The sequence below is a fragment of the Peromyscus eremicus genome, chromosome 14, assembly GCF_949786415.1.
Source record: "Peromyscus eremicus chromosome 14, PerEre_H2_v1, whole genome shotgun sequence".
NCBI lineage: Eukaryota > Metazoa > Chordata > Mammalia > Rodentia > Cricetidae > Peromyscus > Peromyscus eremicus.
Window position 1 is genome coordinate 82448570 of NC_081430.1, and position 12831 is coordinate 82461400.

General features: G+C 41.7%; 1 protein-coding gene across 1 annotated transcript in view; it reads left to right on the forward strand.

Annotated features, from left to right (window-relative positions):
* Nucleotides 1-12831, forward strand: part of Bbof1 (basal body orientation factor 1) — a 34905-nt gene that overhangs the window by 17304 nt on the left and 4770 nt on the right. The window contains exons 7-11 of the mRNA XM_059279566.1: nt 3260-3404; nt 5439-5932; nt 9355-9456; nt 11858-11932; nt 12074-12188. Of these exons, the coding sequence (XP_059135549.1) occupies nt 3260-3404; nt 5439-5932; nt 9355-9456; nt 11858-11932; nt 12074-12188 (931 nt within the window). The remainder of the gene's footprint in view (nt 1-3259; nt 3405-5438; nt 5933-9354; nt 9457-11857; nt 11933-12073; nt 12189-12831) is intronic.

A 12831-nucleotide genomic window follows, 5' to 3' on the forward strand; every position in this document is an offset into this window, starting at 1 on the left:
ACACATACAGTGTTATGCCTGCATGTATGCCTGCAGGCCAGAAGAGGGCACCAGATCTCATTACAGGTGGTTGTGAGCCATCATGCAGTTGCTGGGAATTGAACTCAGGACCTCTGGAAGATCAGCCAGTGCTCTTAACCTCTGAGCCATCTCTCCAGCCCTAATTTTCCACTGGAAAATTGATTTTTTAATTATTATATTTAGGTAGGTCGGTCGGTGGGTATATTTGAGGCTACACTAGTGCTGTAATTTGAGTGTGAAGTCAGATAACTTGCAGAAAGTTGGTTCTCTCTTCCACCATGTGGGTTCCAGGGATAGAACTCAGGTCTTAGGATTGATGGCAAGTGCCTTTACCCATGGAGCCATCTCGTTGGCCTCATTGGAAGAATTTTTTTTTTTGAGACAGAGTTTCTTTGTGTAGTCTTGGCTGTCCTAGAACTACTCTGTAGACCAGGCTGGCCTCAAACTCAGAGATCCATCTGCCTCTGCCTCCCTAGTGCTGGGATCTTCTGGCCTGTTGAAAGAATTCTTAAGAAAATAAATTTCATGGAAAAGAAAAATAGGCCATCCAGACATGGTGGCACACACTTAAAATAATCCCAGTGCTTAGGAGGCTGAGGGAGGAGCTTCATCAGTTCTAGGCCAGCCTAGACTACACAGTGAGACCCTGTAACAAACAAACCTAAAATAAGGCCCTAGAGCAACTTTGTGGGGTTGTCAGAAGATATATTTGTGTAACAGCACTGGAGTGTGTTTATGTTAACACTGAACCCCAGGTCTCGATGGTTTCTTTCTTGTTAATGTAATGATGAGTCTGGCAGCTTTCTTCAGGGAGTGATTCAGGAACTTGGGCTGCTCCTGTCTTTTGCCTCTGTCAGCGTGGAGTTCTGTAGGTCGTCATATGGACATGGATAGAAGAAGACATGGGAGACTGGTGTCACATTCCTGTGGGTGAGGTGCTAGAGATTGAACACCCACAGTGGCACATCCATTCTACCCTGAGCTCTGTCCACAGAGTTCCCTTCACTTTGAAACAGTCTTGCTAAACTGCCCAGGCCAGCCTTGTATATGCTAGGTAAAGGCATGCCACTGTTCCTAGCTTTTATTTATTTATTTATTTTGGGGGGATTTTCGAGAGAGGGTTTCTCTGTAGCTTTGGAGCGTGTCCTGGACTAGCTCTGTAGACCAGGCTGGTCTTGAACTCACTGAGATCTGCCTGCCTCTGCCTCCCGAGTGCTGGGATTACAGGCGTGCGCCGCCGCCGCCACCACCACCTGGCTTATTTTTTTAATTTTAAGAGACAGGGTCTTGCTATAGTTCAAGTTGTCGGCCAACTTGTACCATCAGGACTAGCTAACACATAGTTTTCCACTTACTGCTGAGGAAGAACTTAGTCACAAGGTCTCCACCTCCCTATTGAGTAGTTACTCCCCATAAGTTAAATTGTGGTAGTGTCCTGTGTGTCCCATGTTCTGCCCTCCCCCAAACTCTGGTGCTAGGAGTTAATCCCAGGGACTTGCACATACTAAGTATGTATTCTCTCCCTGAACTACATACCCAGCCTAGTGGTGGTCAGCATTGTTACATGAATCCTAATCGGTCTTATAATAAAAACTCAGAGCCAGATATTGGGGTAAATGCTGAAAGATCAGAGGAAACAAGCCACAGTCACTTCTCACCTCCCCAATTCCTCCGCCCAAAGAGGAAGATCTTGTCTCCACGAATCCTCAGACTGAATGTCTCGAATGTTATTAAGGACCAGCCTTAATAATATTCTTTCCAGGGGCCCAGGAGAGAAGCTATGAACAGCGAGAATTATTTTCAGGAGAAGAATCTCAGCACACCGAGCTCTTAGTCTATCGATTTATTCTTCTCTCCAATCTCTGAGGTTTACAGTTACAAACCCAAGCAATAGCAATCCTCCCACTCCAGCTAGGTCACCAGGCTTGAATTCCTACAGGGAATTACAGACAGGTAAGAATTTTCCTCAGGCAGTGACTGTCAGACTTTCTTTTATAACTCAGAAAGGGAGTGGTTAAAGGAGGAGGTCAGCTGAGAGCTAATATCAGTTAGTATATCAAAAGGGGAATTTATGTGCTCAGTCTACATTCCTAGAAGTGGTTAGGTAAGAAGTTAGGAGTCTATAATGTTAGTGAGGCTGTATAAGAAAGGAGGGTCCTAGCTTAAATTGTATGAAGCTATGTACTTAAGGTCTACCTGACCTAGGCAGTGTCTCCATGTGGAATTTACCTTAATTCAGGAGACTAGCATGTGGTGGTCTGGATTGTTATTTCTGTTTTCTTGGATGTAGCAAAGGGAGATATCTGATTCCAGTGCTAGAAAGGGAGAAACAGATGGGCTGGGGGGAAAGGAAGCCTTTCCTGAGGCTGTTCTCCAAATACCTCAAATGTATTATGTCCAGAGAGTGATCAGTCCACACTGTTAGCACTTCTTAGGGAAAAAAATCAATTGGGAAACTATGAAGGCACACATGATATTCGCAGTAGAAGACAGCTGATATATGAAAAGCCAAATATCACCAAATACTCCCTAAGATTTAGGCTTCTTCTGAAGGAATTCCTTGATCCCTTTAGGTGGTGGCTTTGCCATAACCAGCTGAGTTCTTACAATATATTCCTGTGGCCTGTAGCATGAGTGCTCCTGAGTCTTCAGTCAAAAGGGCCGAGTTCCTGTCTCCTCCCACTTTATATGCCTTTCTCTGCCCAGCCATATCACTTCCTGTTTCAACCTTCCTAGTGCTAGGATTACTGGCCTGTGTGCTTCCCAAATACTGGGACAAAGGCATGAGATCCTAAGTGTTGGGATTAAAGGCCTGTGACTCCCAAGTACTGGGATTAAAGAAAGGTATGTGCCACCACTGCCTGGCCTCTGTGTTTAATCTAGTGGCTGGCTCTGTCCTCTGATCTTCAGGCAAATTTTATTTGTTAGAGTACAAACAAAATATCACCACACAGTATAATATTTGGAGGAAAAAGCTGCCATGGTTCTCTTAGGTAGTATTTAAAAGTTAGGCATTATCCAGGTGTGGTTGTGCCTGCTTTTAATTCCAGCACTCCAGAGGCAGGCAGTGACAGGTGGGTCTCTGTGATCTGAGGCCAGCCTGGTTTACACAGAGTGACCCTGACTCAGAACACCCCACAAGAGACTTAGGCTTATATTTTGGGTTCTTTAAAATGTATATATATATATACACATGTGTGTATATATGCATATACATATGTATATATGTATCTTTCAGGCAATTGAATACTGCTGGGAGAAATGTTTTTAAAGAGAACGTGTTTCTTCACAAGGCGCTTACATACCACTTGAAGGAAGCTGATATACGACAGAAAAACTCCAAGAAATTGCAAGAAAGTCATTCCTGCCTTTTACATCAAAAGGTTCCCACTCTCATTTAGATTTTCTTTCTTTTTCTTCTTTTTTTAAAGTTTGTGTTGGTAAATACCAAGAATTGAGCATAATAATGATAGACAAGGACAGTAATACTATTTTCCTTCTGTCTTCATAACCGTCTATGTGAAAAGATAATTACTACATGACTTTATAAACACATGTGGCATGATTTTACAAATACATCAGAAATATAAACACGACATTTATCCTCTAATACCTTACAATACTTACTTTGTTTTGTTTATTGTGGGATCCTAAATCATTTAGGAATTGGTTTGGCTGTAACAGACTTCACATTAGTGATATCACAACATAAAGATTAGTCTTTTACCTAAAAGATGCTTGAAGAAAAGCAATCCAGGGGTTGGGGATTTAGCTCAGTGGTGCCTAGCAAGCTCAAGGCCCTGGGTTCAGTCCTCAGCTCTGAAAAAAAAAAAAAAGAAGAAGAAAAGAAGAAAAGCAATCCAGATTAGGGTTGCCTTCCTTAATCCTCTGTAACATATAGCTTGTATACTTAACATTGGAAAAAGTTGTATTTTTATTTTGTGTGTATGGGTGTTTTGCTTGCATGTATGTCTGTGCACCACGTGTATGCAGTGTCTGTGGAGGCCAAAAGAGGGTGTCAGATCCCTGGAACTAGAGTTACAGACAGTTGTGGGCTGCCATGTGGGTGCTGGGATCCGAACCTGGTTCCTCTGCAAGAATAGCAAGTGCTCTTTGCTGTGGAGCCATCTCTGCAGCCCTCATCTTCAACATGTTTTCATGTTAGTGTTTGTGTACGTTGAGCACCTTATAGCCAGGTGGGTGAGAGAGACCTAAGGGTTACTTACACCAGACCACCAAAGGGAAAGATAAGAAACAAAACAAAACAAAACAACAAAATATGGCTCCTTTAAAAATCTTCCCAGGTGTCCTGTTTCCACTCACATCACAGCCGGGTGGTGGTGGCACAGGCCTTTAATCCCAGCACTTGGGAGGCAAAGCAGACAGATCTCGAGTTTGAAAACAGCCTGGTCTGCAGAGAGAGTTCCAGGACAGCCAAAGCTGCAAGGGACCCTGGATTTCCAGCTGCCTTGAGGGAAAGGGAAAATGGACGTTAGGATAGACAACCAGGAGTCTGCTACAGTTTTCTTTATAGACTTACTAGTGGCTTTTGTATAGTTTTATTGATTTTAATAAAGTAAAATATGTAACCTTGTAAGAAATATAGAGGAAGTTTGAAAGTTTCCTAATTAATAAAATCAGTGGATTACCTTCCCAAGCCTAGGCAAGGACCCGAGGATGTTTGTTACTTTTTCTGCCCACAGAGATATGAAAATAATTGCCTCAGCCTAACATGAAGCTCAGATCCCCTTAGGAATAGAAATTATTGCTGGAGAGATGGCTCAGAGGTTAAGAGCACCGACTGCTCTTCCAGAGGTCCTGAGTTCAATTCCCAGCAACCACATGGTGGCTCACAACCACTTGTAATGAGATCTGGTGCCCTCTTCTGGCCTGTAGGGACACATGCAGGCAGAATACTGTATACAAAACTAATAAATAAATAAATAAATAAATAAATATTTTAGTGGCCGGGCGGTGGTGGCGCACGCCTTTAATCCCAGCACTCGGGAGGCAGAGCCAGGCGGATCTCTGTGAGTTCGAGGCCAGCCTGGGCTACCAAGTGAGTTCCAGGAAAGGAGCAAAGCTACACAGAGAAACCCTGTCTCGAAAAACCAAAAAAAAAAAAAAAAAAAAAAAAAAAGAAATTATTAAGGGAGGCTTGAGAGATGGCTCAGCGGTTAAGAACACTGGCTGTTCTTCCAGTTTACCCAGAGGACCTGAGTTCAATTCCCAGCAACCACATGGTGGCTCACAACCATCTATAATAGGATGTGATGCCCTCTTCTGACATGTAGGTATACATGCAGAGCACCCATACATAAAATACAAATAAGTAAAATTTTTTAAAAAGGAATTATTGAGGGGGTTTTAAGTTCTAGAATGTTTAAAGAAAAAATTCCCACTTTCTGTTTTTTTAGGAAATCAATGAGCTGTTGATTAAGGAAAAGATTATGCAACTTACCCAGCAGAAATCACAAATCCAAACTCTTCAGAAGAAGGTGGTAAGCTTGGAGAATGCCCTGACTTATATGACCACAGAGTTTGAGGCTGAAATCTTGAGACTGCAGCAAAAGGCCGCCATCGAGAATCAAGCAGGCCATGTAGAAATTGACAAGCTGCAGCAGCTCCTTCAGATGAAGGACAGGGAAATGAACCGAGTGAAGAAGCTGGCTAAGAACATACTGGATGAGAGGTCGGAAGTGGAACAGTTCTTCCTGGATGCTCTGTCCCAGGTGAAACAGCAGATTCTGGTCAACAGGAAGCATTACAAGCAGATAGCACAGGCTGCCTTCAATTTAAAAATGAGAACAGCGTGTGCGGGAAGAACGGAATATCCCAGAATCAGGACCTTTGATGGCAAAGAACACAGCACCAATAGTGTGAATCAGGATCTCATGGAGGCTGAAAAATGGTACTAACAATGCTGCAATATATTGTCTTTTTGTGTCCTGTTTTTTTTTTTTTTTTAAAGATTTATTTATTTATTATGTATACAGTATTCTGCCTGCATGTATGTCTGCAGGCCAGAAGAGGGAGCCAGATCTCATTACAGATGGTTGTGAGCCACCATGTGGTTGCTGGGAATTGAACTCAGGACCTCTGGAAGAACAGCCAGTGTTCTTAACCTCTGAGCCATCTCTCCAGCCCGTGCCCTGGTTTTTTTATCCTTTAAAAAAAAAAATGAGGGGGCTGAAGAGATGGCTCAGTGGTTAAGAGCACCAACTGCTCTTCCAGAGGTCCTGAGTTCAATTCCCAGCAACCACATAGTGGCTCACAACCACTTGTAATGAGATCTGGTGCCCTCTTCTGGCCTGCAGGGACACATGCAGGCAGAATATTATGTATACATAATAAATAAATAAATCTTTAAAAAAAAAAAAATGAGAACTCAGCAGGTGGTGGCAGCTCATGCCTGTAGTCCTACCACAGGACAGACGGGCATTCCTGGCCTGGGCTACAGAGAGAGAGCCTGTCTCAGCCTGTCTCCTTTCCTCTAAAAAAGAGCAAGTTCAGTTTGTTGGACAGATTTCTTAGTAAGTTACTTGAGGACGGGAACTGACTTACCTTTGTAGGCCCTGTCCTTGGCGGAGTGTGTAAGGCTTATATGTGTTCTAAGTAGCCGTCCACATTCATCTCAGGACAGAAATTTGTAAAAGTGACTGTTATTTTGTGCTGAGTGACATCATTGTAATGTCTTTTACTTTCTTTATCTTAGTTCTTAATAAATTGGAAATTTGTTGAAAAGTCTTGATTAGATTCAGGTTAAACTTTTGAGACAGGGTTTCTCTGTGTAGCCCTGGCTGTCCTGGAACTCACTCTGCAGACCAGGTTGGCCTCAAACTCAGAGATCTACCTGCCTCTGCCTCCCAAGTGCTGAGACTAAAGGCATGTACCACCACATCAGGCTAGGTTAAAGATTTTTTAATAAGCAGACTTTTTCAGTTTCTTTTATGCTGTTTCTTTACTATTCTGAGATAAAATTAATAGGTAACAACCATTATATAATAATGCAGCCTGTAAGACCAGCTTCCAGGCTGTTGCAGGGTTGAGGATAGAATGTTTCAGGTGGGGGAGCGTGTTTAGAAAATTTTTCTATTTATCTAAGGGCCTTTAGAAATGGAATAAGAGTCACTCGCGTCCTGATGGTATCTCTCTTTATTTTCTCATGCTGCTGGATCTGCTCTCTATTTTCTCCTCTTGTCTCCCTCTCCTTCTCTGTTCTTACAGCTATATGTACCCAACAGAAACTTTCATGTTGAATATAGGAATTACACTTTAACGTCACATTTCAGAAAACAATAAGAAACAGAGCCATCTGGATGAATGCATGTGTAATTAATCTTAGCTTCTTAATTGTCTGTAAAGTGCAGCTGCAAATAATCAGTCATTATGTTATCTAACTTAAAGAGATAATCTTATAAAGGGTTAAGAGTTATAAAGCTAGACTATTGAGGAGTCTAAGAAAGTTAAGGAATTTGTGTACTCTCCTATATTTCTTTCTTTTTTTTTTTTAAAGATTTATTTATTTATTATATATACAATGTTCTGTTTTCATGTATCCCTGCAGGCCAGAAGAGGGAACCAGATCTCATTACAGATGGTAGTGAGCCACCATGTGGGTGCTGGGAATTGAACTCAGGACCTCTGGAAGAACAGCCAGTGTTCTTAACCTCTGAGCCATCTCTCCAGCCCCACTCTCCTATATTTCTAAGTGTAGTACCATCTTAAACTAACATTTTGTGATTAACAGAAATGCCAGGCTTTCTTGAAGTGCTTACAGAGAAAGAGCTGTGTCATAAATGCTTTGGTGGGAACTTAACTTTACCTTATATCTCCTAATATAGGCCCACTTGTCATTTTCCAAGGCACAGTGACACAAAAAGCGTTTTAAATCTTGAAATATATTTTCCTATCCTGCGTGTAACTTCTGATTGTCTAAGAACACCTGCAGCCCTCATTAGGGGCTATAGAGTCAAGTTATTTTCTGTAGTTTTGACTAGTCAGAATATATTTTCACAAATTGAGGTCAGGAATGGGTGCAAGCTAGCAATAACTGGGCTGTTTTGTATTTATGACCTAGCTAGACAGCTCAGTATGTCCTTGGGAACTAAGATAGGGAGTGTTTATCTATAAACACATTAGCAAGGCGCTTGGTCTTAATCTAAAGTTACTGTGAAGCATTAAATCAGCTAATGGTACAGTTGTCTTAGAGCTGGGGAGATGCAAGTGTTTTCTTTTTTTTTCTTTTTTTTTTTTTTTTTTTCTTTTTTTTTGGTTTTTCGAGACAGGGTTTCTCTGTGTAGCTTTGTGCCTTTCCTGGGACTCACTTGGTAGTCCAGGCTGGCCTCGAACTCACAGAGATCCGCCTGGCTCTGCCTCCCGAGTGCTGGGATTAAAGGCGTGCGCCACCACCGCCCGGCGCAAGTGTTTTCTTATGTCAGCCTGAGCTGTGATATGAAACAGTTCTCAGGGACTTATAATTCCTAACTTGTGTAGTAATTCTCTGTATTCTTATTTATTCATCAAACTCGTGTACGCTAACATAGATATCAAATGGACAATACAGCTTAGTGAGGAGTCGTCTTCTAGACGGTCCACAGATATAAATGCCCACAAGACTGAGATGTAATCACGAGACAGACACATCACAACACAGGTAGTGGGAGTTCCCGCAGCTGACAAGGGAAGAGCTGTAACAACACGAGAAATCACAGACAGAAGCAAACGATATTCCAGAGTCTGTGGCCTTGTAAGCCGTGCTCGAACGAGGTTTTCCATCCGAGAATTATTCATCTGGTGGCTTGACACCTGAACTTCATTGCCTGCTGCATCTGATAGCTCTATAGGCTACCAGCAATATAATTTTTAAAAATAAATATAATAATTCTTTAAAATGACGTCGTGCAGGAATGTTCCATGGATTGGAGGGCATTCAGTAGTGTCCCCTACATCATTGTATTAACCAAAAGTCTCAAAATTTCCTAAGTATTTGGAGATTTCCTCACACCATGGAAAGTGAGATGTCGGTGGCAGCTTATTGTATCAGAGGTGCCCTGTGCTTTAGCAGTCTGCCCCCTATAACCTGCCAACAGATCACAGTACATGCTGTGTTTCTCATTTCATCTTACGACGACAGAACATTTGGATTGGCTAGCATGCTAATAATCCTTTCCAAATTTTATTATTTTGTAATGTGCATAGTTTGCTTTGAAATCATACACAGTATCTGGTTATGCTATAGAAATTTTCTATTTGCATACTTTGTATTTTTTTAAAGAAGATAAGCTTACTTTGATCATATTTTTTTTTTAACCTTTTTAAAAAATTCTTCAGGCCAACTACTCAAAAACCTGTGGATATTGGAGACTTGACCTGGGAGCAGAAGGAGAAAGTCCTAAGACTGCTCTTCGCAAGAATGAATGGTTTCACTGCCAGGTAACTTCCCCTTGTTGTGAAACGTCAGGCTGTCAACCCAGAAGCCACATGAGGAACAACGACCACGTGGTATCGAGAATTACAGGGATACGCTAAGACCAGAAAGGCCTTAGCTACTTGCTCCGCTGTTGCAGCTTTTAGAGACAAAGACTGAGAAATGAATGAATAAAAGGAGACTGGGAAATGGGAGAGAGCAAATACATCTTAGACGTGTAAGGGGACGCTTCCGAAGGGCCGCTGATGGGCTGAATGTGCGGCACCTTCAGGGAAACCCAACTGTTGAGCCTGTATTGGTTTCCAAAGATGAGCAAATTCTTTTAGGCTGATGTTTGTTTTGTAGCAGAGTCTCATGTATATATAGTTCAGGTTGCTTCTATCTCATGATGTCACTGAGGCTAGTCTTGAACTCCTGATCTGACTCCACCTCCCAAGTAAGACTAATAATAATCAGGAACTTGGTAATCATTCACAGTTGACTATGTATAACTGTGAATTCAACAGTAGAGTATTTTGTAATGGACCTAAGTCAGAGGAGTATAAACAGTAAACAGCTAAAATAAATAAATAAATGACTTAGCAATCACTGAGGCTTTACTAACAATTTTTTCATGTTTAACTATTAGAGTATTTAATGTTGCCACCATTTGAATAGGTTAATGCTGTTTTCATTGCACTTGCTTAAGTCAAGTTTAAGAATGGAGTATGTGACTTTCTTGGGAAGTCAACATGTGATATTCTTTATTATAGGTGGAGTTTTTCTGTGATCCAGCAGTTGCTACCGAATAACCACAAGAGACTTAATATAAATTATAAATGCTTAGCAGATAGCTCAGGCTTATTACTAACTAGCTCTTACAACTTAAATTAACCCATTTCTATTCATCTGTGTATTGCTACGTGGCTTATGGCTTACCATGTCCTCCAGCATGTCTTGTTCCTTCTTTGTCTTCTGGCAACTCCACTGACTCCACCCTTCTTCCTCCCAGCATTCTTAGTTTTGCTGTCCCATCTATACTTCCTGCCTGGCTATCAGCCAGTCAGTTCTTTATTAACCAATTAGAGTAATATATATTCACAGTGTACAGAAGGATTATTCTATGCACTTTATCTCTATAAACTCACTCATTCAGAATAATGAATCAATTACATTCTACTTCCTGTTTATTACCCTACACTTCTGAAGTATACTGGGCCTGTCACCACGGCTGTTTTGTGTCCTGAGAGTCTGTTGTGTGTCTCTGTCTATGTGCCCTGCAGACGCTCTCTACCCTAACGGTTCTGTTAGCCTTGGATATTACCTCAAGCTTTTCCTTTGTCAGAACTTTCTTGACCTTCACGATGAAGACAGATTCCCTAATCTAGGCCTTCATTCCTTTATATAATTCCTCTTATCTCCAGATGTGGAAGAAGGAGGATGAGGAGTTTAGGGTCATCCTTAGGTACATGTTGAACTGGAGGCCAGCTCTCCCTATCTTAAAACAACCAAAAGCCATTTGCTTGACATAAATTATTTTTTGTTGTTTAGTTCCCAGGATCTACCTGTGTCCTCCTCCAAATGTTAGATTTGAATTCAGGTCTTACTTTTTTTTTTTTTTTTTCCAGAGCCTTGTGCTTGCTAGGCAAGCACTCTACCACTGAGCTAAATCCCCAGCCCTATTCTTTTTTTTTTTTCCCCCCCGCGACAGGGTTTCTCTGTGTAGCTTTGTGCCTTTCCTGGATCTTGCTCTGTAGACCAGGCTGGCCTCGAACTCACAAAGATCCGCCTGCCTCTGCCTCCCGAGTGCTGGGATTAAAGGCATGTGCCACCACTGCCCACAGGTCTTGCTTTTACAGCAAGCACTCTTACCCACTGATCCATCCTTAGTTCCATGAGGCTCATTTGGGGGAAAGGAACTTTTCTAGGTGTTTTGATCAGTTCTTTCATTCAGCCTTGCCTTTAGTCATTAGTCACTGTTCATGAGTACCTTCATTATGGTTGTCTCCATAAGTATGTTTCTTGAATTCAACGTGTCTCAACTTTAAGCAATTATATTCGATTACATAATATTTCACATCTCAGCCAGGCGGTGGTAGCATATACCTTTAATTCCAGCACTTGGGAGGCAGAGGCAGGCAGATCTCTGTGAGTTCAAGGCCAGCCTAGTCTACAAAGAGAGTTCTAGGACAGCTAGGGCTGTTACACAGAGAAACCTTGTCTTAAAAAACCAAAACCAAAAAAAAAACAAAACCAAAATTTATATATATATATATATATATATATATATATATATATATATATATAACTCATTCTGAAAATGGAAACCTTATCCAACTGAAGTCTGACTCAGCATTTTGAGGGTACTGAAATAGGAAGGCACAAGGAGACACTGGCTTTTTTGTTTATTGATGTTTCTCCCCACAGCAAATACAATCAGAGTTCTAAGCCTCCTGTTCCAGACCACATCATTCCTGACAGTGGAGAAGTGAAAGAAACCGGGTAAGATTTCTCCTGCCTGAGTTCTGAACAAAGCCTGATGGATATATCTCCCTTGTGGATATTCTGAGTGAATATCCCGAGTGAAGTGAGAATCACTTGGCATGCATGCCTGTTGACAGCACTGTTTTGTCATTATTATAGGGAAGAAATCAACCTTCCAGATCAAACCTTCATCACCCAGCAAGCTCCAGTATCAGACTCCAATAAAGTGATGTCACCCAGCGTTACTTCTAAAGAATTACCGGACTCTGACATAGTAAGGACTCTGTTATCTAATCAGACAATGTACCACTGTTACCTTTCATTATGTGATGTCTTGCTAGTTCACAGTTCTCTACTACCCAAACAGCTCTTTTTTTTTTTTTTTAATTTTTTTTCTTTTCTTTTCTTTTTTTTTTTTTCCGAGACAGGGTTTCTCCGTGTAGCTTTGGTGCCTTTCCTGGAACTCACTCTGTAGAATAGGCTGGCCTTGAACTCACAGAGATCTGCCTGCCTCTGCCTCCCGAGTGTTGGGAGTAAAGGCCACCACTGCCTAACCCCAAACAGCTCTTAGGGATGACAACATAGAAATTTTTTTTTTTTTGAGGTAGGGTTTCTCTGTAGCTTTGGAGCCTTTCCTGGAACTCATTCTGTAGCCCAGGCTGGCCTTGAACTCACAGAGATCTGCCTGCCTCTGCCTTCCAAGGGCTGGGATTAAAGGCATGTGCCACCACTGCCCACATAGAAAATTTTATAACAATGTCCATACTAATAAGGCATATTCTATGTACCTGGAGAACCTATAGATTCCTTTCTGAAGTAGGCAGCTTAGTTAAAATGTGTATTGCGTTATTACTGTTTTCAGTGCTGGTGACTGAACCTTTGTAGCTCCCCATGGAGCCACCCCTCAGTCCTCCTGT